At 42.1% G+C, this 24,519-nt stretch overlaps 1 protein-coding gene across 3 annotated transcripts in view; it reads left to right on the forward strand.

Annotated features, from left to right (window-relative positions):
* Positions 1–24,519, forward strand: part of WIPF3 (WAS/WASL interacting protein family member 3) — a 110,362-nt gene that overhangs the window by 47,942 nt on the left and 37,901 nt on the right. For all 3 annotated transcript variants that reach the window (XM_054687453.2, XM_054687455.2, XM_054687454.2), the window contains exon 3: positions 21,428–21,560. In XM_054687453.2, coding sequence (XP_054543428.1) covers positions 21,428–21,560 — 133 coding nt within the window. The remainder of the gene's footprint in view (positions 1–21,427; positions 21,561–24,519) is intronic.

A 24,519-nucleotide genomic window follows, 5' to 3' on the forward strand; every position in this document is an offset into this window, starting at 1 on the left:
TTTAATATGCGCTATTAGCATCCACCACTGATGATCAGTATTAATGTTTTATTATGGATAGCACTATATGCCAACAGGTGGACTACATTTAACACTTGTTTGACTTTGACACACTCTGAAAATGGGTCAGGGCCAAATTGAGGAGTCCTGTTTAACAGATGACGAATCCCTTCCACTGAGGTGTACAGACTCCCCTGCAGCAGAAGTGACCTGGGCCAGGTCACTTGTTCACAATTACCACGTTTCTTTGATAAATGTCAGAGGCACCCAGTAGAGGGAGATGGGTGTTGGCTCCGCAGCCTGTGACTTGGTCGTAGACTCAGCTTCTTGTGGGCTGAATTATGTTTCTCTGGCCAAATTCCAATGTCGAAATCCTAACCCCCAGTGCCTCAGAATGTATTTAGAGAGAGGGCCTTTGAAAAGGTAATTAAGATAAAGTGAAGTGCTAGTGCTTCACTTCCCATGTGAATACACAGGGAAAAGACAGCCATCTACAAGCAAGGGGAGAGGCTCTCAGAAAAAACCAGCCAGCCAACACCTTGATCTTGACCTTCTAACCTCCAGGACTCTGAGAAAATAAGTGTCTGCGGTTCAAGCCACTCAGTCTTTGTACTTTGTTGTCAGCCCTAACAAACTAATGCACGATGTCTTTCTTAGCAAGCGTGTGCAGAAACCACCTGAGGCTCCCTCAGCTCTATGAAGTCCCAGCTTCCATCCTCTGAGATGCTGCCATTAACCTGAGGAAAGGCTTTTAGGGGTAAACGTATTTTTCTTGAGGCAGAATTCAGCGTTCCTGGACAGAATCTGCACCTTGTATCTTCACCCAGTGCTCATACATGGATGTGGATGCACATCCTTTCCCCCAAGTGTCTGTGCTGTTTTGTTTTGGTCGTACTTGCTTTGTTTTGCCTTGTTCTGTCTACTGTTTAGAAAAAATGCAGAATCTCTGATTAGAAGGAGCCTTTTAGGGCTTTGCTTCTAATGACATAAATTGCTGAGTGTGCTGCAGTAGCAATGCATTTAGAATCAATGGACAGATAACTGCTATTTCTAGAAGCTTATATGGAGAATTGTGTCAATTCCTTGCAACCTTGGATGGTCTCAGCATTCATTATAGGACAGTCTTTCAGTAATCACAAAGCGAATTGTCCCTCTCACATGCCATGCAGCAGCTGTTGGCTCCCTTTTGGGGGCCACTGTTCTAATTGATTCTTGCTGGAGTGATGGGGCTCAGTTATGGCTGGAGTGGACGAGCAGACCCAGGGTTAGCCTCAGGGGGTCTTAGTGTAGGCTGATAGTTGCAAACATGTACCAAAGAAACCACAAGAAGTGAATGTTAACTCACTTTTTACAAATCATCTCACTCCTGCCCTTTCTTTGTCTCCATTTTTTCTCACTCTACTGTCCCTTTATTATTTTGTCTCTGTTGCCACAGTGAGCAAATCAAAGTACAGGACACCCTGTTAAACTTGAATTTCAATTAAATGACATATAATTGTTTTAGTATAAGTGTGTAGCAAACTCACACTAAATCAATTATTTGTTGTTTATCTGAAATTCAGATTTAACTGTGAATTCTGTATTTTATCTGGTAACCCTATGTCTCTCAACATGACTTTTGTGTGTTTCTTAGATATGTATGTGTATATGTAGATAGGACTATAGACATACACATAGCTATCTTCCTCACAGACTTTGCTAATCTGTCCTTTTCCATTGTAAACCTACCCCACCCTACATATCTCCCACCTTTATTCATATCTTTAGGGGTTTTTATACATATCTTTTCTTCTTCCTTTGTTCATGCCTTTGTATTCTATTCCCTATTGTATATCTCCCTAATCTATCCTTAAAAACTATGGTATTTCCTCCTAAATATTGGTCATATTTAATAAGTACTTTAAGTTTCCTTCTTACTTTAAAATTCTGAGAAGTAAAAATCTTCAGGCCAGGCACAGTGTCTCACACCTGCAATCCTAGCACTTTGGGAGGCCAAGGCTGGAGGATTGCTTGAGCCCAGGAGGTCGAGAATAGCATGAACAACAAAATGAGATCTCATCTCTACAAAAAATAAAAAAATAAAAAAATTAGCCGAGCATGTTGGTGTGGTGTCTGTTGTCTCAGATACACAGGAGTCTAAAGCAGGAGGACAGCTTGAGCGCAGGATTGCTTGAGCCTGCCGTGAGCTGTGATCTTGCCACTGCACACTAGCCTAGGTGACAGAATGAGACCCTGTCTCAAAAGAAAAACCAAACAAAACTTTCTAGCTATCTCTTTAAAAACAGCACTTGCATTTTATTGTCATTCTTATTTATTTGTTTATATTGATTTTATCTTGTCAGATCAATGGCTCTTCATTGAAAATGGGATGATACCCTTAGACAGAAGGTTGGTGGGGTAGAATACATGTCATGTAAGAACCTTCTGGGCAACATGGAAAGTTTAAGGAATAAATATTTTTTCACTCTTGTCATATTTTATTAGCAAATCTCAAAATCCACCAGTCAATAGGCACAAGTTACTCTAATGTCTGTTTTTTCGCAAATCACTATGCTAAGCTATGGGAGACCCAAATCAGTGGAGCCTTATTTGTCTCTGCCCTCAGGTAAGACATATGAAGAGATAATATGAAGTAATATATATTCATTGTAGCAAAGAATGTAGGCTGAGGGGGAACTGAGTGATAAGAGACCTTGGTGATTAAGGGATTGGGTGAAAATGGCTGCCCTCCTTACCAGCGTGAAGCACAGAGCAGACAGTGCTGGGGCCCTCGCTGGGAACTCACACACCTCCCTCACCTTGCACCCCAACCACCTCCCTCACCTCACCTTGTCCCCAAACTGTGACATAGGGTAGTTAAACTTTGCTCCCCCATAATCTGGCATTTCAGAAGACAAACTAAGTCGTTTCTCTTAAAAAGAATCATGGCAACATGTCCCTGATGCTTTTGGAAAATATAAACTGATGAATTTATTTTTCTTGATTTTTAGTAGATTATGCCCCAACTCATTCCACAAAAAGTTGAGACAGTGATTTTCCCGCAGAGTTTTCCTACACCCTTTCCATAGTACTTGGCTTCTACAGATTTTTTTTTCTGGTTTATAAGATGTCTGATTTATTTTTTGACAAAATAAACCAGAAAGCTCAGTGCAGGTGTCCACCAATTCAAGGAGAAGACACACTTTTCAGAGCTCTGCTTCCTATGGCCCAGCTGCTGTTGGCCGTTGGTGTTACCTGGGGTTTCTACATTCTCCCACCTCCTACCCAGTGACTTCTCCCAGGGACGTTGATGACTGTGGAGCTTTAATAGTATGATTTTCTTTAAACTATTCCATGTAAACATTGAATATATCTCTGTGTGTATATGTGATTTAATTTTTAAATGGACTTTTTTAGAGCAGTTTTAGGTTCACAGCAAAATTGAGCACAAAGTACAGAGAGTTCCTGTACACCCACTGCTGCCACACATGCACAGCCTCTCCCACTGTGCACATCAAGACTTACATTCTGTATTTTTTAAAGATTCATCATCTTTAAAACCCTCCTTTTCATGGTTGTTGCAGCATGAACCTATTGTTACTCAAAATGAACAGACTGAGTACCAGAGATTATTGGCATTTTAATGTGATTTCTTTAAAATGTTTATGTATTAGTTTTTATGGTAAGTGTCTTACAGTCATATTACATAGCCATATTTTCTCATATTACATAGCCATATTTTCTGCCAGTACAAGTATTTTTGGTTCTTAAAGTGAAATGGAATATACTAGAGATCAGAATAGTAGCTGACACATCAAAGGCAGTTGATGATGTTTGTTAAACTACATTGATATTCTATTTCTCAGAGTCTTGTGACTTCCAGATGCTTCATGGTCTTTAAATGGCTTCTCCCCTCACCCCACCCTCAACAAGGCTGTAGCCTCTTCCATAGCGTGTGGGTTAACTTCACTGAAATACCAAGGAGGCAGAGACCCATCAGCACAAAAGAAGGACAGTGTATAGGGATATATCTTAGGTTCAGAGCAATGGTTACATCAGCCCACACCACTCTCATTACATATAGCCTCAATCAGCAGGCCTAATTTTAGGAGGTGCAAGACAAAAATACAGTCGAGAGAAGTGAACTAAAAATACACCCCCCTTATTCTGTTACAATGTACTTCCTCAGATAGTTGGTCTGTTCCATTAAGCAAAATTCTCTGCCTATCATAATTGTCATAAAGACTTTTCGATGATGATTAAGAACAATGAAAGCCTACATTTTATTTTGATTCATTGCAGCTGTCGTGACCTTCCACTTATTTCTGCTCCTTTTTAGAATTGCTGGCATTCACTTAAACAGATGCTACTGTATTTTTCAGGGAGAGTTTGAGGTGGCCCCATTTTATTAATATACAAAGAGTGTCATTAAGGAGGGTATGTTGTATGAGTCACACTTTAAGTATACCAGTGGGCCCCTTCTGTGATTCTCATGACAAAAATACTTGTTTCTATTTTCAGCTCCCACTGTATTTTTCACATTGAAGAACCTATTTTATTTTAATGAAGTTTTAAGAGTGCTTATTATGTATAAGACACTATGCTGAGTACTGGAAGGGTTGATTGAGACATAATTCCTGCCTCAAGGAACTTACTTGGAGAAGACAGATACATGTCAAGATGTGAAACTAGGATGTCTGCAGTTGGCACTTCTTAGGGAGGGAGCTGTTTTTGGGGAAATATCTTCATGAACTATGGAGGTAGGGCTGGAACTTGAGGGCAGGAACAAGGTAGCAGTAAGAATGGATAAACCACACCACATGAGACAAGGGGAAGAATTCGTTCCATGCATAAGAGGCTGGGCAGAGGGAGAAGACGGTTGAGCAGGGAGCTGAGAGAGAAGATCCAGAACACTGGTTTGAGGTTTGGGACAAAAGGAGTGCTGGACCAGGTGACATTCCATGTTGGGAAGATCAAAGGCCATTTGAGGGCCAGGGATGCCCAGTGCTCAGTGTGAGGATGTTGATGATGCTTGGGAGGGAGAGCCTTTCTGTTCTCTACCACATTTCAGTAACATCTACTGTACTTATCAGGAATGCTTTATGTGAGTGTTTTGGGGTTTCTTTGTTTTGTTTTGTTTTGTTTGGGTGTGGGGACTATCCCAGAAGGTTCTGAGCTGCATTTCTGAGAGCATGAGGAATACAGCAGAGACAGGATATATGAAAGTAGGAACCTGGAAGCAAATGTGACCCTGAGACACAAGCTCCCCTGAAATTGCAGAAGTCTTTGGCAGGCATTGTACTTCCTGAGGGCGTCAAGCGGGAGGTCTGAGCCAGTTTCCTCTCGATCTCAAGGGCTTGGGAAACCCCAGCTGATATCTGCTTGTCTGGGTTAAACTGTTAAAATGCATGGCCATTTTACATAAGTTTATAAGAGTGGAAATGCACAGAAGGGAATAATTAATTCTGACTCAGATTAATTTAGGGCTCCCTGAGAGAGCCTTCATAGCTGGGCGTTGGAAGCTGAGTGTGAGTTCAATAAACAGAATTGGAGAAGGCTGTGTCAGGTAGAGGGAATGCCTGAGAATTGGCCTTGAGACACCAGCTGTGTGGACAGGACTGGGAATGGAGAACTAGGCATGTGTGGTTGGCATCTATAGTGTGTGGGTGGGTAGAAACATGGGCCGTGGTCAGATTCTGGAAGGCCTTAAACTCTGTGCTTAGTGAATTTTGACTTAAGTCTGTGGATGTCTGATCTGTATCTAGAGAACTAAATTGGAGAAACAACATGAAAGTTTGTAAGGAAAAGTTTTGAAAGCAAGAGTCCCATTAGAAGACATTTAAATCCATGACTCTCAAACTTCCCACTTCCACCTATACACCTACTACAGTTTGGATACTTGTCTCCCCAAACCTCATTGTGAAACGTGATCCCCAGTGCTGGAGGTGGGGCCTAATGGATGGTGGTTGGGTCATGGGGACAGCTCCCCATGAGTTTGTTCTTGCTGTATTAGTTCCCTCCAAAGCTGGTTGTTAAAAAGAACCTGGTGCCTCCCCCGTCTCTCTTCCTTCCTCTCTTACCATGTGATCTGGACACACTGGCTTCACTTTGCCTTCTACCATAAGTGGAATCAGCCTGAAGCCCCCACCAGAAGCAGATGCTCGCGCCATGCTTCTTGCACAGCCTGCAGGACTGTAAGTCAAATAAACCTCTCTTTTCTTCATAAATTACCCAGGCTCAGGTATTCCTTTATAGCAACACAAACAGACTAAGATAACCCCTGGAGGATGATCTACTCCCATCGCTAAGATTGGAGCCATAGTTCAAATGGTATGGGTGAGAAGTAAAGAGAGTGAACACAAGAAATTGTAGTAGAACTAGAAAGGATGGTAGGAATCAGAGATACATTTGGAGGCATGGTTGATAGGTGGTAAAATTGACAAATTATTGATACAGGGAATTGTTGGTTTTAAGTCTGGTTAACTTGAAAGATATTATTGAGCTCTGTATCACAATAGGAGTAAGAGATGCATAGGAGTGTGTTTGTGCACGGTGGGGAGCGGTGGGGGTGGGGCAGAGATTATGAGTTTGGTTTTGGATGTGTTAAGATTGAGGTACTAGTGGGATATTTACATGGAGATGTTCAGCAGCCAGTTGGAAATGCAGGCCTGGGGCTGCACACTAAGCTCATTCGTAAATGACTTATCTATGTCGCATAAATGCCAGCAAAGCCCAGAGGTAGATGGAGTAGATTCTAGGTGTTTCAGCTCATTCCTGAGCCTCACCATGGAAGTAATATATGGAAGTGTCTGGATTTCCCCCTACTCTGTCCCTGCCCATAGGAGATTCTCAGTGAATGTTTGTTTGAGTGGGAGCAATACCCTCAGTTTGGTGATTCTGGGGGGAATGGAAGAGTTTATACTTTACTTGCAAATCATGGTATGGAAGCACTCATTTACTATATTTGCTTATATTTGACCTTTTGTCCATGAACATATGGACATAACAAATATTTTCCTAGGAAAAGAAATGTAACTTTACAAGAGAGATTTTTCTTAAATACACAGGGCAAAGGGGTGGTGGCAGGGGTACTGCACAGTCTTAGTCCTGCCTTCCTGCCTCCTTTCCTTTGTTTTCTCTTCGTTGTGACCTGTTAGCATAGTAGTTTATACTACCTTCTATTTGCCATTTATTTATTTATTAATATATTGCTTGTTTATTGTTTCTTTATTATAGATATTTGTCCTCTAAAGAGCAGCAGCCTGAGTCTGTTTTGGTAGAGAACTTAGACCAGAATGGTTGTGCTTAATAGAAGAAGAAAGTCAAACAAGTATGGATTGAATGGCTGGCGTGCAGGGTCACTGGGCTTATGTGGTGAAAAATGAAGGAACTGACATTTGCCCCTCAGGGTTGTTGGGAGACTCACATGCCATCATATCTAGGGACAGAATTATAAGCTGCAAATGTTTGCAATTATAGGACACTGATGTTGTTGTCATCGTTATTTGGGGAAAATCAGGTAAATGAAGAAAGATTCACCAGAGTTTTCAGAACATACTTCATGGAAAAGATATATTTGAGCCAGACAGAGCCATTGTCCATTCTTACGCAGAAGAGGGACTGATGGCATTTGGGGAAGATTTATCTGGAAGTGTTTTGCAGCAATTCAGCCATGCAGTAGCGGGAAGCCCTGGCGTGGTTGCTGACATGGGAGGGGAGGTCATTCTGGCACTCCATGGTGTCCATGGGTCCCCTGAGGCATATAATTCAGGGGGCATTTTCTTCCCAGAACACATCCATTTAGCTTCCTTGCTGGCAGCACCTCCTGGCCCACTTACCTTATTCTGTGAAGGCCTCACACACAAACAAACTAGACCATTAGACAACTCAACTTGAGTTCAAGATGAGGCTGGGGGAGATGCTCCTTCTTTTTCCTAGGGAAAATGTCAGACTTGGTTGTTTCTGGATGTCTAAACTTTCTCATATGATAAAAGATACTGTAGGGCCAGGAAATGATAAAAGGTCAGTAAGACATGGGATAGTCGGCAAGGATGGTCACTTGGGCTGGGAAAGGCCTGGTCATTTGTTGGCCTGGGGATATATTATCATCTCTGTCCTGAAAATGAAAAGAAATTAGAACTGAGCAAGTGGCCCAGTGGGCATATCAAATTTTTATGTGTCCATGGTTAAAAAATGAGCTGTGCAAAGAGTCGGCAGTGAAAGGAGCAACATTGCAAGTGTAGTTTGTGTCTGTTAATGGGGCTCACTGTTTTGGCCAGGGTGTAAGAGAGATAATAAGCTTATTGCAGTGTGTTGAGTTTAAGTTGCAATCTCTAAATAATATGCCAACACTGTTATTTCTTTATTTATCACACTGAGACATCATCTGTTGACTTGCTACTATGAGTGATGAGGATTTAGCTTCCTTGAATCATCCCTCTTCTCTTCTTCCCCACCTTCCTCCTTATTTTTTTTATCCTTATGGCACTATTTTTACTTCCTTTTGTGGTTACCTTTGTAACTTTAAATAATACACTGAAGCCTCTGTTGCTTTTGGTCAGCTTTTGACAGCATTCTTTCACCCTCTGTTTTGTGAAATGAGGTTGTGGTGCCTCTCCCTTTTGCTACATCTCTTTTCTATCTTCCATATCCCAATTTTTCTCAACTGTATTTTTTATTTTGTTTGTTTTTATTTATTTATTTTGAAATTAACATATAGTAAGACTGACTTTTGCAGGGGAGGGTAACAACTTTGTAAATTGCAACACATGCATAGATTTTTGTAACTACCACCACCATCAGGACACAGTGCAATTCCATCACCCCTAAAAACTCCATCGTGCCACCCATTTATAATCACACCTTCCTTCCACCCCTAATCCATGGCAGCCACTGCTCTTCCTTTATTATCATTATTATTCCATTGCTGGGTAGTAGTCCTCAGCTTATTAATCTATTCACCTCCTGAAGTACATTTTGGTTGTTTTCAGTTTTGAGCAATTATGAATAAAGCTGATCTAAACATTCATACATAAGTTTTCATATGAACATAAATCTCTATTTCTCTATCATAACCAGACCATACCATCTTGATTACTGTAGTTTACAGGAAGTCCTAAAATCAGGTAATGTGAGTTATCCAACTTTACTACTCTTCTTTTGCAAAATCATTTTGATGATTCTAGTTCCTTTGCCTTTCCATATAAATTTTAGAGTTAGCATGTCTATATCTATTTTAAAATCTTACTGGGATTTTGATTGGAATTGCATTGAATTTACAGATCAACCTGGGAAGAACTGGCATCTTTCCTATGTTGAGTTATCCAGTTCATGAACATAGCATATCTCTTCATTTATTTAGGTCTACTTTCTTTCATTAGCATTTTTTGATTTTAAGAATCCATATGCTGTGCGTGTTTTGTTAGATTTATACGTAAGTATTTCCTTTGTACTTGGAGCTATTTTAAGGTATTTTAAAATTTTTGATTTCCAGTTTTTTGCTGGTACAGTATATAGTTTTGTGTACTGACCTGGTATCTTATGACCTGACTAAATTCACTTATCCGTTCTAGGAGTTTTCTACATAGAAAATCATGTTGTCTGAGAAGAGGTACAATTTTTATTTCCTCCTTCCCAATCTGTTATGCCATTTATTTATTTGTCTTATGTTATTGTGCTTGCTAGAATTTCCATTATGATGGTCAGTGAGAGTGGTGAGAGTGAATGTCCCTGCTTTGTTCCTGATCTTGGGAGAAAATGTTTTACCACTAAGTGTATTGTCAGCTATAGTTTTGTTTATTTTTTTAAATCAGGTTGTTGAAGTACCCTTTTATTCCTAGTTTGCTGAGAGTTTTTATCATGAATGGATGTTGAATTTTGTCAGATGCTTTTTCTGTATCAATTGATGTGATCATGTGATTTTTCTTTTTTAGACTATTAATATGGTGGATTTTATTGATTGATTTTGAACCAGATTTTATTATATTGTATTCCCAGAATAAACCCCACTTAGTGGTAGTTTATTATTATTTCTACATATTGCTGGACTCTGTCAGTTCTTCATAGCTAAGGATAACGTTTGTGTTCAGTTGTGTAATCATATTAAGTGTTTCCTGCTTTGTCTCTACAAATGTCTCTAAAAGTTGAAAATCTCTGAAAGACAATACTTTTAGGATTATGAAGTACAAATACTGTCTGTATGGAAACAAATAGGATTGTATGATTGCTACAATGAGAGTATTTGTGACAGAAATACTCTCAACGTTTTAATAGGGTAAGATATGATAACTCCTTTCTTACTCTTATTAAGTTACTCAGAATCAATGTCTTTCTTGGACAATTTTCTCTTTTTCCCACATTTCAGATTCTCTATTTTTAGTAGTGGTTGAGGAAAGGGAGCCATATTCTTTCTTCCCTTGATGCCCAGCATCGCCCAGCTTCTTAGACGTTCTCTTGCTCAGAATGTGTTCCATTCTTTTCTAATTTGAACTGGCTATTTTCTAGGCCTGCTACACAGCTGTCTTCCAGGGATTTCTTTTTATTGGATCTCTGGCTTTATTCCAGGGAATGCAAGCTTTAAAACAGGAAAAGATGGAGTCTGCTGAAAATTATTAGGGGGAACTGATATTAATAGCTAACATTTATTGAGTAATTACCAGGTGCCAAGCCCTGTTTTAAGCTCATTATAGGGATTACCTCCTTTAATCTGCACTACAACTTATGTGGTAGTTATTACTCTCTTCCAAATTTTATGGATGAGGAAATTGAGGCTTCAAAAGTCAAGTAACCTGGCTAAGTTTTGCCACCAATAAATGGTGGACCCAGAATCCCAACTGAGGTGATGGGACTCTGGAGCCCTCATTTTTAACTGCAAAGAGGGGCTGTCTCGGGTGTCTTTAGGGGTGACTTACTCCACCAAGCACACTTGGCCACTGGCAGACTGGACCCAGATGCTTCCTGAAATGCAGACAGCCAGAACAGAATAGTAAATTGAAGAACTGACCCCTGAACTCAGCTCTTTCCACTATACCACACTGCCTTCTTAATAACGAGTGGGTAAATACGCTTTTGGCAGCCCAACTAGCAGGAAGAAGTGGCTCAGAGAAGAGCCAAGAATGTTGAGAACATGAACCACAGAGACACTAGGGGTATGGAGGATCACTGCAAACCAAAGAAGGACTTGTTGGGTGCAGACAGGGAAGGAAAGGCCTCTACTCTTCATTGACAGGGCCTAGAACTGGAGTGAGGCCGAGGGATGACACAGTTATAGAACACATATGCTCAGCAGCCCGGTCTGGTGACCTAGGGGCCCAATCCAGAGAGATTTGGAAGAAGGTTCTGGAATGGATGAGAATTCCATTGGATCCAGCAATGCAACCCTTTCAGGACTGTCCTTGGGCTAGCTGTGAGTCATTGTTTCTCTAGGATTCAATCCAAGTCTGGACCCAGAGGCATCTGTTGGACTTTTCATGCAAAGGTCCTAGAAATTGACTGTAAGACAAGGAAGTCTAGGCTGGGCATGGTGGCTCACGTCTGTAATCCTAGCACTTTGGGAGGCCGAGGCAGGTGGATCATCTGAGGTCAGGAGTTCAAGACCAGCCTGGCCAACATGGTGAAACCCTGTCTCTACTAAAAATACAAAAATTAGCCGGGCGTGATGGCACATGCCTGTAATCCCAGCTACTTGGGAGGCTGAGGCAGGAGAATCACTTGAACCTGTGAGGTGGAGGTTGCAGTAAACCAAAGTCGTGCCACTGCACTCCAGCCTGCGCGACAGAGCAAGACTCTGTCTCAAAAAAAAAGAAAAGGAAGTCTAGATTCACTTACATTATCATCTATAACAGACAATACTGTGGAAACATCTTGAACTTTCTAGAAATTTTGGAATTTTCCCTTGCTTAGTTATTTTCGTTACCTTTGTCTCCTTTCATATGTGAGCAATGTTCATAACCACTATTATTTTAGAGCCAACAAAGGGAGGCCAAATGCCAAAGACCCTGCATTTTGCCCTGCAGCCAATAGGGAGACAAGCAAGGAGAGAAGAGGCCCAACACTCACAAGAGAGAGGTGGACCAGCAGGGCTGGTCCATAAGAGGTTCTCTGTTACCTGACAAGGGAGTTTCAGGTACAGCTTATTTACAGTTGAGGGTATCAGCCACACAGCATAGGGTTACTCTGTGCACTTTCCATTTCAAGTGCTTTCAGTCCCCCTGCCAAGGTGGCTGCTGGCATTTAATGCACTCATCAGGCTCTTCTCAGAGCCTGTCATTCAGCCTTGGCTGTCCTTTCTGGCTCTGGCAAAAGCCTAGCACTTAGCTCCTTTGGCCCCAGCCTTCTTCGGCGCTCCACTCACTGTCTGTTTCTACCCACCCTCCCTTTTCCTTCTCTGATGCCCCTTTCCTGCCCACTCCTTCCTGCTCTGGCTCTCACACTGCTTGTGAGGCAACATCTAGCCTGGCCTCAAGCCAGAGAGCAGTGGGACCTCTCCGCTCTCCCAGCTTCAGGCCTGTCTTGTATTTCCTGGGTATAAGAGGCTGTGTTGTGATGAAGAAAGCCAAACTTGCCTAGACTCACTGCTCAGCTCTGTACTTGGTAGCAGTGGATGGTCTGCTTCACCCTTGTGCCTCATCTGTAGACTGGACATAATACTCATAACTAGTACCTACATTATAGAATTGTTCAGGGCCTTTGAAATGAATTAATACATGCAAAGCAGTTGGGACAGTGCCTGGCACATACAAATGCCTTCCCATTTCTTTTTATTATTGGTATTGTCATTGTCACCCATTGCATGTTGCAGCCGTCTTGTTAATTCCTTTACCCAAATGCCAAAGTCACCGCTGTGTGCACTCTAAGTAGAGAGAAGGAGCTGGGACTCTGTAAAAGACTGGTTATTTCAAATGAGAAAGAGAGCAAGGAGCCATAGGGACCTTTGAGGTTTCGAGCCTGGATGAATGGGGAGAAGCCCTTAACAGAGACTGAGGGCCAGCAGCACTGTGAGTTGGAAATAACAACGGTAATGTTATTTCATTAGTTTGCAAATTAATCTGCCAGGCGGGGGCATGTTTCTTTTTGATAGTACTTTTTGTCTAGAAGAAATAGAAGATATGAAACCTCACACTGTTCTAACTAGGTATTATTTATTAGTTGTTCCTGGTGCCATGCCCTTGACTCCTGGCTCTGCCCCCGCCCCCTCCACACCCCAGCTTTTTTTTTTTTTTTTTTTTTTTTTTGAGTTCATGAGATTGTTCTTTCTAGGTCCAACTTAAGTTTGAAGATCAAATTTTCTCGTAATTTAAAATTTAGTCTTAAAAGCCTGAGAATATTGGCATCATTGTAAAGGAGAGAATGGTGCGGAATTGAATTCACATCTCTAGGGACACAGTGGCCAAAGGATAAAAAGGGTGAAGACATTAGGATGAATCAGGGCTGAAATGTGACCTCAAAAAACAGCCACTTCTCTTCCCACACCTGCGTGCTTTGTGGGAGCAGATAAATGTCAAGGGAGGCAGCGTCGAAGATCCAGGGACTAAGGTTTCTATAGAGTTCATGTCAACAAAATACTGATAGGTTGCTCACAGTTTTTTTAAGCTGGATTCACTGGTAAGAGAAAGTGGAGTGGCTTAGTTTTTGTGCTCAAAAATAAGAAGCAAGACCAATATGTAGAAGCTATAATACTGGGCAAGATATGAGCAGTGCTGTAGAGAATTAAAAACGATGTGCCTTGGCAGTGGAAAAGTAGATCACACAAGGAAAAGTTTAGTTGAGAAAGTTGAAAAAATACATTTTCTAAAGTAAACTGTATTTGGTGTCAAGAGCTTCACGGGGAGATGAAAGGTTTGGCAGATATGGCAGAGTGGGGTGTGGGGCATCCCCAGAAGAGGAGGTGGGCTGAGCACAGGCTTGGAAGTGGGAAAGAAGAGACAGGGGATAAACCCAGAGCAGCTGAAATGAGGCTCCAACTGGCCAAGGAAAGATATCTTGGGACAGTATGGCTGAATTCCTTGATTCGGTAGAGACTAGTGGGCCATTGAAGCATTTTGAGAAGAGGAGTCAATTAGCACTTTAAAAACGATCATTTGAAGGCTGTCTCAAAGAGAGATGAGAGTCCAATTTTGGATACCAGCTAGGAGGCTCTGGGTCTAGAGTATAAATAATGAGAAGTATATATATATATATACACACACATACACAAATATATTAAATATATGTACATATATGTGTGTATATACACACATATATACAGTGATGCATCGATTAACAAAGGGTATATGTTCTGAAGCATCTACATTGTTAGGTGATTTTGTCATCATGTGAACATCCTAGAGTGCACTCACACAAACCTGGATGGTAGAGCCTACTGCACACCTAGGTTATGTGGTATGGCCTGTTGCTCTAGGCTACAAACCTGTATGGCATGTTACTGTACTCAATGAATCCTGTAGGCAACTGTAACGCAGTGGTAAGTATTTGTGTATCTAACCATATCTAAACATAGGAAAGGTACAGTAACAATATGGTATTATACTGTTATAGGACCACCGTCGTATGTGTGGTGCATTACTGACTGATACATCATTATGCAGAGAATGTGCACACACGCACACACATGTACACACACCCCCCAAGCACAACATCCTGGCAATCTTACCCATACTTCATTCCCACTCTTTTTTTTTTCTTCTTTTTTTGAGATGGAGTTTCACTCGTGTTGCCCAGACTAGAGTGCAATGGCGCAATTTTGGCTCACTGCAACCTCTGCCTCCCGGGTTCAAGAGATTCTCCTGCCTCAGCCTCCCAAGTAGCTGGGATTACAGGCATGTGCCACCACACCTGGCTAATTTTGTATTTTTAGTAGGGACGGGGTTTCTCCATGTTGGTCAGGCTGGTCTCAAACTCCCAACCTCAGGTGATCCGCCCGCCTTGGCCTCCCAAAGTGCTGGGATTACAGGCGTGAGCCACTGTGCCCCACCTGTATCCCCACTCTTAACACCATGCCTAGCACAGAGTTAGCACTCAAATCTTAAATAATATTGGGTTATATTACTATTCAAGGGGTTCGCTTTACTGATTTCTATTTACCATCTTTTCAAGCCCCTTCTTTCCAGCAGTTTCTGTGAACTACTTTTACCAGTTAAAGTAACCATCATGTGCATTTAAAGACATGCCTTTGTCTAGTGTCTGATCCACCATTTATATGTTTAATGTCCTTTTGAATTGCTAGTTATGGGGTAGTTGAGTCTCTAATCCCTGCCTCTGAAATCCATCTGTATCTGCCCAATTTACACATGTCCCAAATCTCTCTTTCTCCATGTTTCTTTCTATTCTTCCCATCCCTAACATTTATTCTTATATTTTTCTGATTATTCCCTACTAAAGAGACTTAGAATTAATACTGGAATCAAAATTCTCATTGTTGCTAAAAATTAGTACTACAATATATTGCCAGATGTGCAGTTTGTAGTTAGGAAGGGATTGGCACACAGTAGAACTGCTTGATAACACTGGTTTGGGTAGGAAAAAGCTGGCATTTATACATAAACTCATGGTGCCCCGTGGAAATCTGGGCAAGCTCAGCAGGCAATACTAATGAGGCCTCTGATTTTCTTCCACTGGGTGAGATGGAAAGTCATTGGAGATTTTGAGTGGAATAACATGATCTGGGTAGTAGATGCTCTGCTAAAGGTAAGCATGTTGAAAGCATGTTGCTCTAGGAACACAGATAGGGATCTTCATCTGGACTTCCAGGATCAAGAGGCCTCTTGGGAGACAGCCAAGAGACAAGTGTAAAAAGAGCAGAGATCAGCTCAAGCCAAGGTCTGGAGGTGAGCACCAGCATGGAAGGCTCAAGGAGTGGAAAGTCTGGGCTGGTCACTAAGGGCCTTATGCATCGTGAGGGGATTTGAATCCTCAGGATTCAATTCAAATGGATCCAGCAAAGAATGACACAATTAATGATACATCTTTTATAAAGATTACTCTGTCTGTTGTGTGGGGGAGGGCAAGGAGACATGAAAACCACATAAGGGAATCCAGAGGTGATGAATGCCTGCTTAAGGCATCATGGCAGCGATGGAGAAGAGGTGACAGATTTCTGAGAAATCAGGAAAAACAACAGGAGTTTGCAATGGATTGGCTGTTAAGAATAAGGAAAAGGGATGAGTATGAGGTGACCTTTACATCCCTAAGCAAAGATGTGACAGCTGCAGATAGTAACCAAGTTATGAAAGTGGATGAGATAACCTTGATGGGTATGCTTGTTTTATGGGTGTAAAGAACAGGACCAGACTCATAGCCCCAACAAAAGACCCCCTCATTTTGCTTTACCTCCAGGGAAGCAAAGGGGCACAGGGTGAATCAGCTCTGTGCTCCAGGTAACAGTCACAGTTCTGTACACTGTACTGTTTAAGATATCAGACCTTGGCCAACATGGCGAAACCCCATCTCCACTAACAATACAAAAATTAGCTGGGCGTGGTGGTGTGCACCTGTAATCCCAGCTACTCCAGAGGCTGAGGCAGAAGAATTGCTTGAACCCAGGAGGAGGAGGTGGCAGTGAGCCAAGATCATGCCACTGCACTCCAGCCTGGGCAACAGAGTGACACCCCATCTCCAAAAAAAAAAAAAAAAAAAAATCAGGCTTTAGAAAAGAAGGTTAGCAGGTGCATTCTTTTTGAGCATGGATTGGAATTGGATATTTGGGTTTCTAAAAATGAGACTTGGAACTGTTAGATCTTAATGTACCTCATTCTAGAACAACTTGACTTATGCACATATGGGGTGCAGGGAACACTGTGTCAGACCTGACAGGAGAAAGTTAGTTTTTTAAGCAAATATTTCATGTCTCCCTTTTGGATTCCAGGTTCTCTGTGTTCTCCTACATAAAGATGGCAACAGTAGAAGGGAGACATTGCCATTCTGGCTGTCCTTGGGATTCAGACTTGGTAATGAACTGCAAACACCCTGGCTGCTGACGCCTGTCTGCCCCCAAGTTTTAGGAGACAGGGGTAGGCTGAGGGCTGGGGTGATCAGCAGGCTTGTATGCCTGGAAACCTGTGCACTAATTTTTGGTTCAATGGCCACATTGGAGAAGCTACTTTTAGGAGACTGCAAGGCTGAAATTGTATTAAAACGATAGGGTTTGGACCCTTGTTGAGAGAAATGACCCGCTAGATTAGAATCGACCAGCTAAGGTTTTTATTAGTATTTTTCACAATTACGAGTATTGGAAAGGTGAGGATGGCATATGGTGACAGGGTGACAAATAGCAGGAGATGTGTATGTCAAAGTTTTGATCTGGGCTGGACTGTCATCTCCCTTCCCCAGCCTATGCTGTAAGGCAGTTGACTCATTTGTTGGAAAGACAAATGGACATGCGAAAGCTTTTATAATGTATCAAGGTGAGAGAAAAGGCCCCTCCGTATTTTTTTTTTGTTCTATCCTTGGCTTTGTTAAGACTGTTGTTCAATTTTTGTATTTCTAATCTCACAGGCACACTTCAGGTCTGCATCCTTTATAACCAAAGGGATGAGCTAAGGTGAACGTCTATTCTACGATGGTTCATCTTTTGGGGATTCTGGGCTGTCTTTTTTGAAGCTTGCTGTAGAACTGAGTCAACAAAAGCTTTATGTGAAACCCAACAAATTGTCACTACTCAAGCACCATGTTAATGAGACAAAACAAGAGTGAACTTGGAAGTAATGTTTTGTTGGCTTCTTTTTTGTTTTGTTTTGTCTGTGTGTTTTTAGTTTTTGGTGCATAGTTTTGCCGTGGGAAAAGTGTCCAGGAATGGCTTTCTCTCCCTTGACTGTCTTTTTAGTGACGTTGCCCATGATCAGGATTTGCACAACATGAAACGTTCAGTGAATATTTGAAAATCCTTTCTTTCCTGTTTCTGCATCCTGTAACCACAGTAACAAGAATTCTTGAGGTGGCAGGAGGTTTTTTAAGCAAATGATGGTTGAATTGTTAATAAATATTGCAGATGAAGTGGAGAAATGACTGGTTTTGTGTAAAGTGGACTTCAGTGTGCAAATGGATATGTCCTTTTGTGCAAAACCAATTAAGTCTAAATATACTGTATATGGTCGCTTTTGCCACAAAATTGTTAATTCCTAGCTGCCGCACAGGAGAGGAGAGGATTGGCGAACACCATATTAAGATCAGGTGAGGCCGGGCACGGTGGCTTACGCCTGTAATCCCAGCACTTTGGGAGGCCGAGGCGGGCGGATCACAAGGTCAGGAGATCGAGACCATCCTGGCTAACACCGTAAAACCCCGTCTCTACTAAAAAAAATACAAAAATTAGCCGGGCGTGGTGGCGGGCGCCTGTAGTCCCAGCAACTCGGGAGGCTGAGGCAGGAGAATGGCGTGAACCTGGGAGGCAGAGCTTGCAGTGAGCCGAGATCGCGCCGCCACTGCACTCCAACCTGGGCGACAGAGTGAGACTCCATCTCAAAAAAAAAAAAAATCGGGTGAGAGAGCCCTCTAGCGGGAGATCATCCGGGCGCTCATCAGGGCCGACACTGGAGCAGAAGACAGCTGAGAAGTCAGAGAGGGAATGTTAGGTTGAACTGCACCGTGTAAGTAAACACACTGTGACTTGCCATGTCCTCCTGCTGACTTGGAGATGTTTACTAACAAATCTGCCCTGTGGAATTGTCAAGAACTTATTGAGGCATGTCCAAAGTTAAAATCATCATTTTAAGGACATGCAACGTTCTTCACAGCCCTCACCTGAAATGCCTGGCCTGGGCGAGGTCAAGGAGTGGGGGATACCTTTTGGTAATAAACAGTCTAAATTGGATGAGATGACCCTCCCCTCCAATCCCCAAGGGCTAGTGAGGGATGGGGTTTTCTCATCATTCCAGTTGCTTTTTTAAAGAAAAGAATGCACCATTCTCACCCTTGCCTTCCCTAAGGCTCCTCTGAGTTGGGCTGTGAATATTATTATAATTCAGTGGGTTATCTTCTTATACCTAGAAGGAAAATTACAAAGCACGCTTTTTTCCCAAATTCCCTGACCATAATGCATACCTGAAGTTGTAATGCCAAATTCACACAAAAATTTTCATACCCTCTTAGCTACAGTTGTGATATTTCTTTGGTCCCTTATTTCTGTCATTCATTATTTAATTGAGAGGAAACTTTAAAAATCTTAAAATTTTGCAGCTTAAAATGAACTCATGATATTAATGGTTATATGGGGTTTTTAAAAGCATATTGTATGGGAAATGCCCTGCCTTTCTAAAATAAATAAATACATACATACATAATATCTCCAGTGAATCAGGATTGAGGCTCCTTGCTCGCCACTTTCTTGTTGACCATCATTCATAAGTCCCTCTCAGGGGTTCAAAAGCCTGTTTCCAGGCAGCAAGAATCAGACTTTGAAGCCTATGCCCTTCAAAACCTGCATAAGGTTCATAACCCACACAGTGGAGTCTGCCAGTGAAAATGTGGACTCAGCACATTTTAGCCAAAACCACAACTGCCTCTGCTTCTAGTCTGTGACACGAGAGAGCCCATGAGTTTCTAGTCAGCCAACCTGGTTTGTCCTTTTTTAAACAGAAAATGGCAATAGCAAGGATTTATAAATACTATTTATACTCCAGGGATCCTCTAAGGTCTCAGTCTTCCTTGAAGCCTGCTCAGCCTGAAAAACATGGTCATTTCTGGCCTCTTGGTGGCCTTCCTCTCTGGGGAACCAGCATGCCTGCCCAGTCCTGTGCTGTGCATTGCACAGTGGCTTAACTCGCTATAGTGTATGCCTCTCTGCCTGGTGCATGCGTATGCCCTTAAGAGCAAAGACAGCTCTGATACCCTGGGTCTAGTTCATTCATTCACTCACTCACTCAAGTCATTTATTCATTCGTTCATACAGTAGTTATTGAGCCAGATCCAATTCTACTCTTCGGGGATATTTTTGTGAACAAAACAGACAGAATATTTTTTCCTGATGTGGAGTCCTTGGGGTTAATGAACATTCATCTCATAATCACAAATGGAAATTTTCCACAATGATAATATAAACTTATATCCTATGATAAATGTGACAGAGGAAAAAGGAATATGGTACCCTCAGAGAAAACAGTGAATGGCCTTATTTAGATTTGGGGTCAGAAAAGGCCTCTGAAGTGGTGATATTTAAGCTGAAACCCAAAGATACATGGTATCCCCGTACAGTAGGGCTAACAAGTATTTCTTGCTTTGAGAAATGATCAGCCATTTCTAAGGTCACGTGGTTGGTATGAACCTTATAACTGTGGAGAATCCTCCTGGCTGTGGCTTCCAGGGCAACCCCTTCCCTCCTTTATTTGCCACCAATCTCCTAATGTTCTTTCTGGTGTTCCCTGGCTCTAATAACCCATGGAAACCTCCACCATGTCAGCTGAAGCTACAGCTGAAGTGAAGCAGTTGTATCTCAGGGCTACTTGCAGAAATAGGACAAAACTTTTTCCTGCAAATATATTTATGAAGCATCTTGCAGTCCATTAGACACTTATCCTAATAAAAGAGCATGTATCCTTGGTAGTCGTTGTTGCAAAGTGAAAAGCACATGGCCTTTGGGATTCAGCTGATCTGGGTTTGAACCCCAGCCCTGCAGCCTCAAACAGACGATTTCTTAGTCTCAGTTTCCTCATCTGTAAGATGAGGGCAAACTCACTTGAAACGCACAAGGTCTTGTGAGGACTAATGTAACACACCCAGGCACAGAAGACAGTCACCAGACATTCATTGTAATCTTCTGCATTCCCTTTCTCCACAACTTTCTGACCTCTAGGGGTCCCAGTTTCCCCTGAGCTCCCCAGTTCTCCCCTCTGCTCCATGATCACATGAAGACCACCATCCTCCATTCAAAGCCAGCTCGTAGAGCATGAATCTGCTTCCCTTAAGAGACACAATGGGCCCAGCATGAGCCACCCAGGACCCAATAGCAAGGAGGTTGTGAGTACCTAAGGACTGAGCAAGACTTCGGTCCTGCTCAGGAGAACAGTCCAGGGGATGACAGGGCACAGGAGCAACTCCCATCGTCAAGTGGGGAATCAGTCAAGGATTTGGTCCAGGAGGGGACCTGGGGCACCAAGCAGGATGATCATTCAAAACCTGAGAGCAGGGACCAGGTACTCAAGGACAGAAGCCCTGGGGTGGGGAGTGTAAGAGAGAGGAAAGAGGGGCTATGATTTAGGGCTCCCTAAGACCTCCAGGAGCTTGTGCACAAGATAGGCACTTGGGACTTGGTCATCTAAAATAAAGAGTCCCTTCTAGGTCACCAGGAAAAGAGGTGTGAGCAGGACCCAAAAGTGTCTCTCCCGTAGGTAATCTGAGATCAGCCTTGGGAATGGGACGGGGAAGACAGAGAACTGCAAGAGGAGAAACTGACAGCAGACAGGACATTTTGCTTATCTGAAAATGCTATTATAGTCCAATCCCTCTTACTCCCTTACAGGTAAGCACAGACACCTCCAGCTTGCGAAGGGCAGATCCGAAAGGCCGGAGTGCGCTGTTGGCTGATATCCAGCAAGGAACTCGCCTGCGCAAAGTCACGCAGATCAACGACCGCAGTGCCCCGCAGATCGAGAGTAAGTGAGCAGCCCGGCCAGGCCTCCTGTGAGCCAAAGACAGGACAGGCATGTGAGGCACAGCCAGACACCCCTGGCTGGGGCCACAGCTGCTTCCCAGGATGCATATGGAGCCATCTCAGACCTGCTCATTGGACAGGCCAAGTGGGCGAGAGAACCAGAGCTTTCCCTCCAAATCTGCAAATGGTTTAGAGCATAACTTCCATCCTTTTCATATGCTAAAAAGAACAACTCTGCAATGGGACACCTATTTAAAAATTATGATAAAATACACATAATATAAAATTCATCATTTTAACCATTTTAAAGTGTTCAATCGGTGCCAATTATTATATTCACAATGTTGTTGCAACAATCACCTCTATCTAGTTCCAGAACATTTACATCGCCCCTAAAAGAAATCTCATACCCATTAGTAAGTCATTCCCCATTAGTCCCCGGCCCTTGCCAACCCAATCTACTTTCTGTCTCTCTGGATTTGCCTATTCTGTTATTTCAAAGAAATGGAATCATGCAATATATGGCCTTTTGTGACTGGCTTCCTTCACTTAGCATAATGTTTTCAAGCTTCATAGATGTTGGAGCATGTATCAGTACTTCACTCCTTTTATCACTGAATATTTAATTGTGTGGACACACCATGTTTTGTGTATTCTTTGTAGGGTAACATTTAAAGATCACTCACCTTGTATCAACATGGTCCTCAAACTCAGTGATAGAAAGTGAAGGGCTCACTTTTTAAAAAATGCAAAATTTTTGTTTCGCTTTTCACAAGGAGAAAGATTTATTAAGAATTCTGTTTCAGAGGATGATATGACTGAAGCTTGCTGTCTTCTAGAATGTGACAGAGTAAATTGAGTCCTGTGCTCAGGTCAGACGACCCACATTGAGTTCTGGTTCTGCAACCAGACAAATCGGGGAGCCTCTTTGAGGATGTTTGGTCATCTGTGAAATGGGGAGACAATACCTGGCTCCTTTTTTTTTTCTTGGTCGATTGTTGAAAGTTGAAATAATATATGCAGAACTCTTTAGTACAGATCGAGCATCCCTAATCCAAAAATCCCAAATCTGAAACTTTTTGAATGTCGACATGATGCCTCATGTGGATGATGAAGATGACGTTGTTAACCCTGAAGAAAATGTGCCTCCAGGTGACATGGTGGAAATGTATGATGTGTTTACTGAAGGACAAGAGTAGCATACATTCATAACAGAACAAGAAATGATGTCAGTTTACAAAATCAGAGAGAGGCTTCTGAGACAAAAACCATTGCTGATGAAGCAGATGACTCTGGAGGAAACATTTTTAAAAGCCAGCTAGCAGAATGCTGCCTCAACTCTAGAGGGCCTACTTCCTGGTCTCTCAGTGGTTTCTGATGTTTCTTCTCACCTAAAACAATGAGATCCAGTGTCCAGTAGCCTTTAGTCAAAACACAGCATCGCAGGAGACTGAAAGCCTGCCTTTGTTTGTTGCTGCCGTTGTCTAACAGCTGATCCGGGTATTCTGGTGATACTACTGTGTTGCTTAGTTACCTTGAACACATTATTTTTTTGCTGTGTTAATGGTATGCCATATTTTTAACTGCTAAGTACTTATGTGTGAAGAAGTGTAGGAAAATGATTGCTTATTGGTAGCATAGAAATTCAGTGTCAGGAATGATGGTAATGGACAAACCACAGATTGTCCACATGGGAGGCTGAGACGGTGACACCTATGCTTTCTGATGGCTCCATGAATGCAAGCTTTGTTTTATGCACAAAATTATTTTAAAATATTGCATGAAATTAATATTTTATTAACTTCGGGCTGTGTGTAAAGGTACATATGAAACAAATACATTTCATGTTTAGACTTGGGTCCCATTCCCCAAGATATCGCATTATGTATACGTAAATATTTCAAAATTTTAAAAAAATCTGAAATACTTTGGTCCCAAGCATTTTGGATAAGGGATACTCACCCTGTAATGTAAGGTATTATTATGTCTTCCTATGTTTTGCTATGACGTGCGTGATGGTAATTCTTAAAGATAGTCCTAAAAATAGAATTATATCTCCTATCTGTAATTATAAATGTCAACACACAAGGATAGACAAATTTTTAAAGAAATATTTTCAACATTGAGAAATATTTTCAACATTGAGTACATTAAAAATTAGTTTCTGGTTAAACCCATGATCGAATTGGTTAAGCCTAATTAACAGGTAAATCAATTTCTTTGAAACACTCACTTCCTAATCATTCTCATGAGTAAGTAATGTACAATATTAATACTCAGAATAATCTGGCCACTTTCATCCACCAGTGGGCACTGTGCCCTAATTTCTCTGTGCATATTAGCTTCAAGTTGTTAAATATTTTCTGCCAGGAATTCTTGTCTAAGCTGAGTATCTTCTCGTTTTCTGTAGTTGGTAATCACATATGTCTGGAAGGCTGGAGTTAGTGACACCTTTCCTCAGGGGCTCATGATCTTTCCGTTCCATAGATGAAAAGGTGCAGGGAGGTGCGAGGGGCTGGGGGCTTGAGGGCTGGAGAGACAGGAAGGAAACTGCCAGGGCACAATCTGGCAGGCTTTACCTCCTGCCTGCTGTTCTGGTCAGCGCTCTGTGGACAAGAAGTTAAAATGACTGACTGAATTAAATCTGTGGGTTTTCTTTGTCTAGTCCTCCATAGCCAAGTTGAAAATAAGAGCAGCTCTACACCTACCACATTTGGGTTTTCTAATTCGAAGGTGCTGCCAGTTGCTCTGTTAGCATCTACAAAATGGCAGTGTTCAGGTCCCTTTGTTTTGGTCACTTTTCAGGGGAGCTGGGCACAGATGGTTAGTTCTTTGGTAGGACTGGAGAGGGCAGGGCATGTGAGTCTACAGGGTATCAAGGCAGAGGGTGCTTGGGGAGGATGCTGAGTGAAAGGATGACATTGGAGGTGGGAGAATGGGAAGGCTGACAAGGGCAGTGG

The sequence above is a fragment of the Pan troglodytes genome, chromosome 6, assembly GCF_028858775.2.
Source record: "Pan troglodytes isolate AG18354 chromosome 6, NHGRI_mPanTro3-v2.0_pri, whole genome shotgun sequence".
Lineage (NCBI taxonomy): Eukaryota > Metazoa > Chordata > Mammalia > Primates > Hominidae > Pan > Pan troglodytes.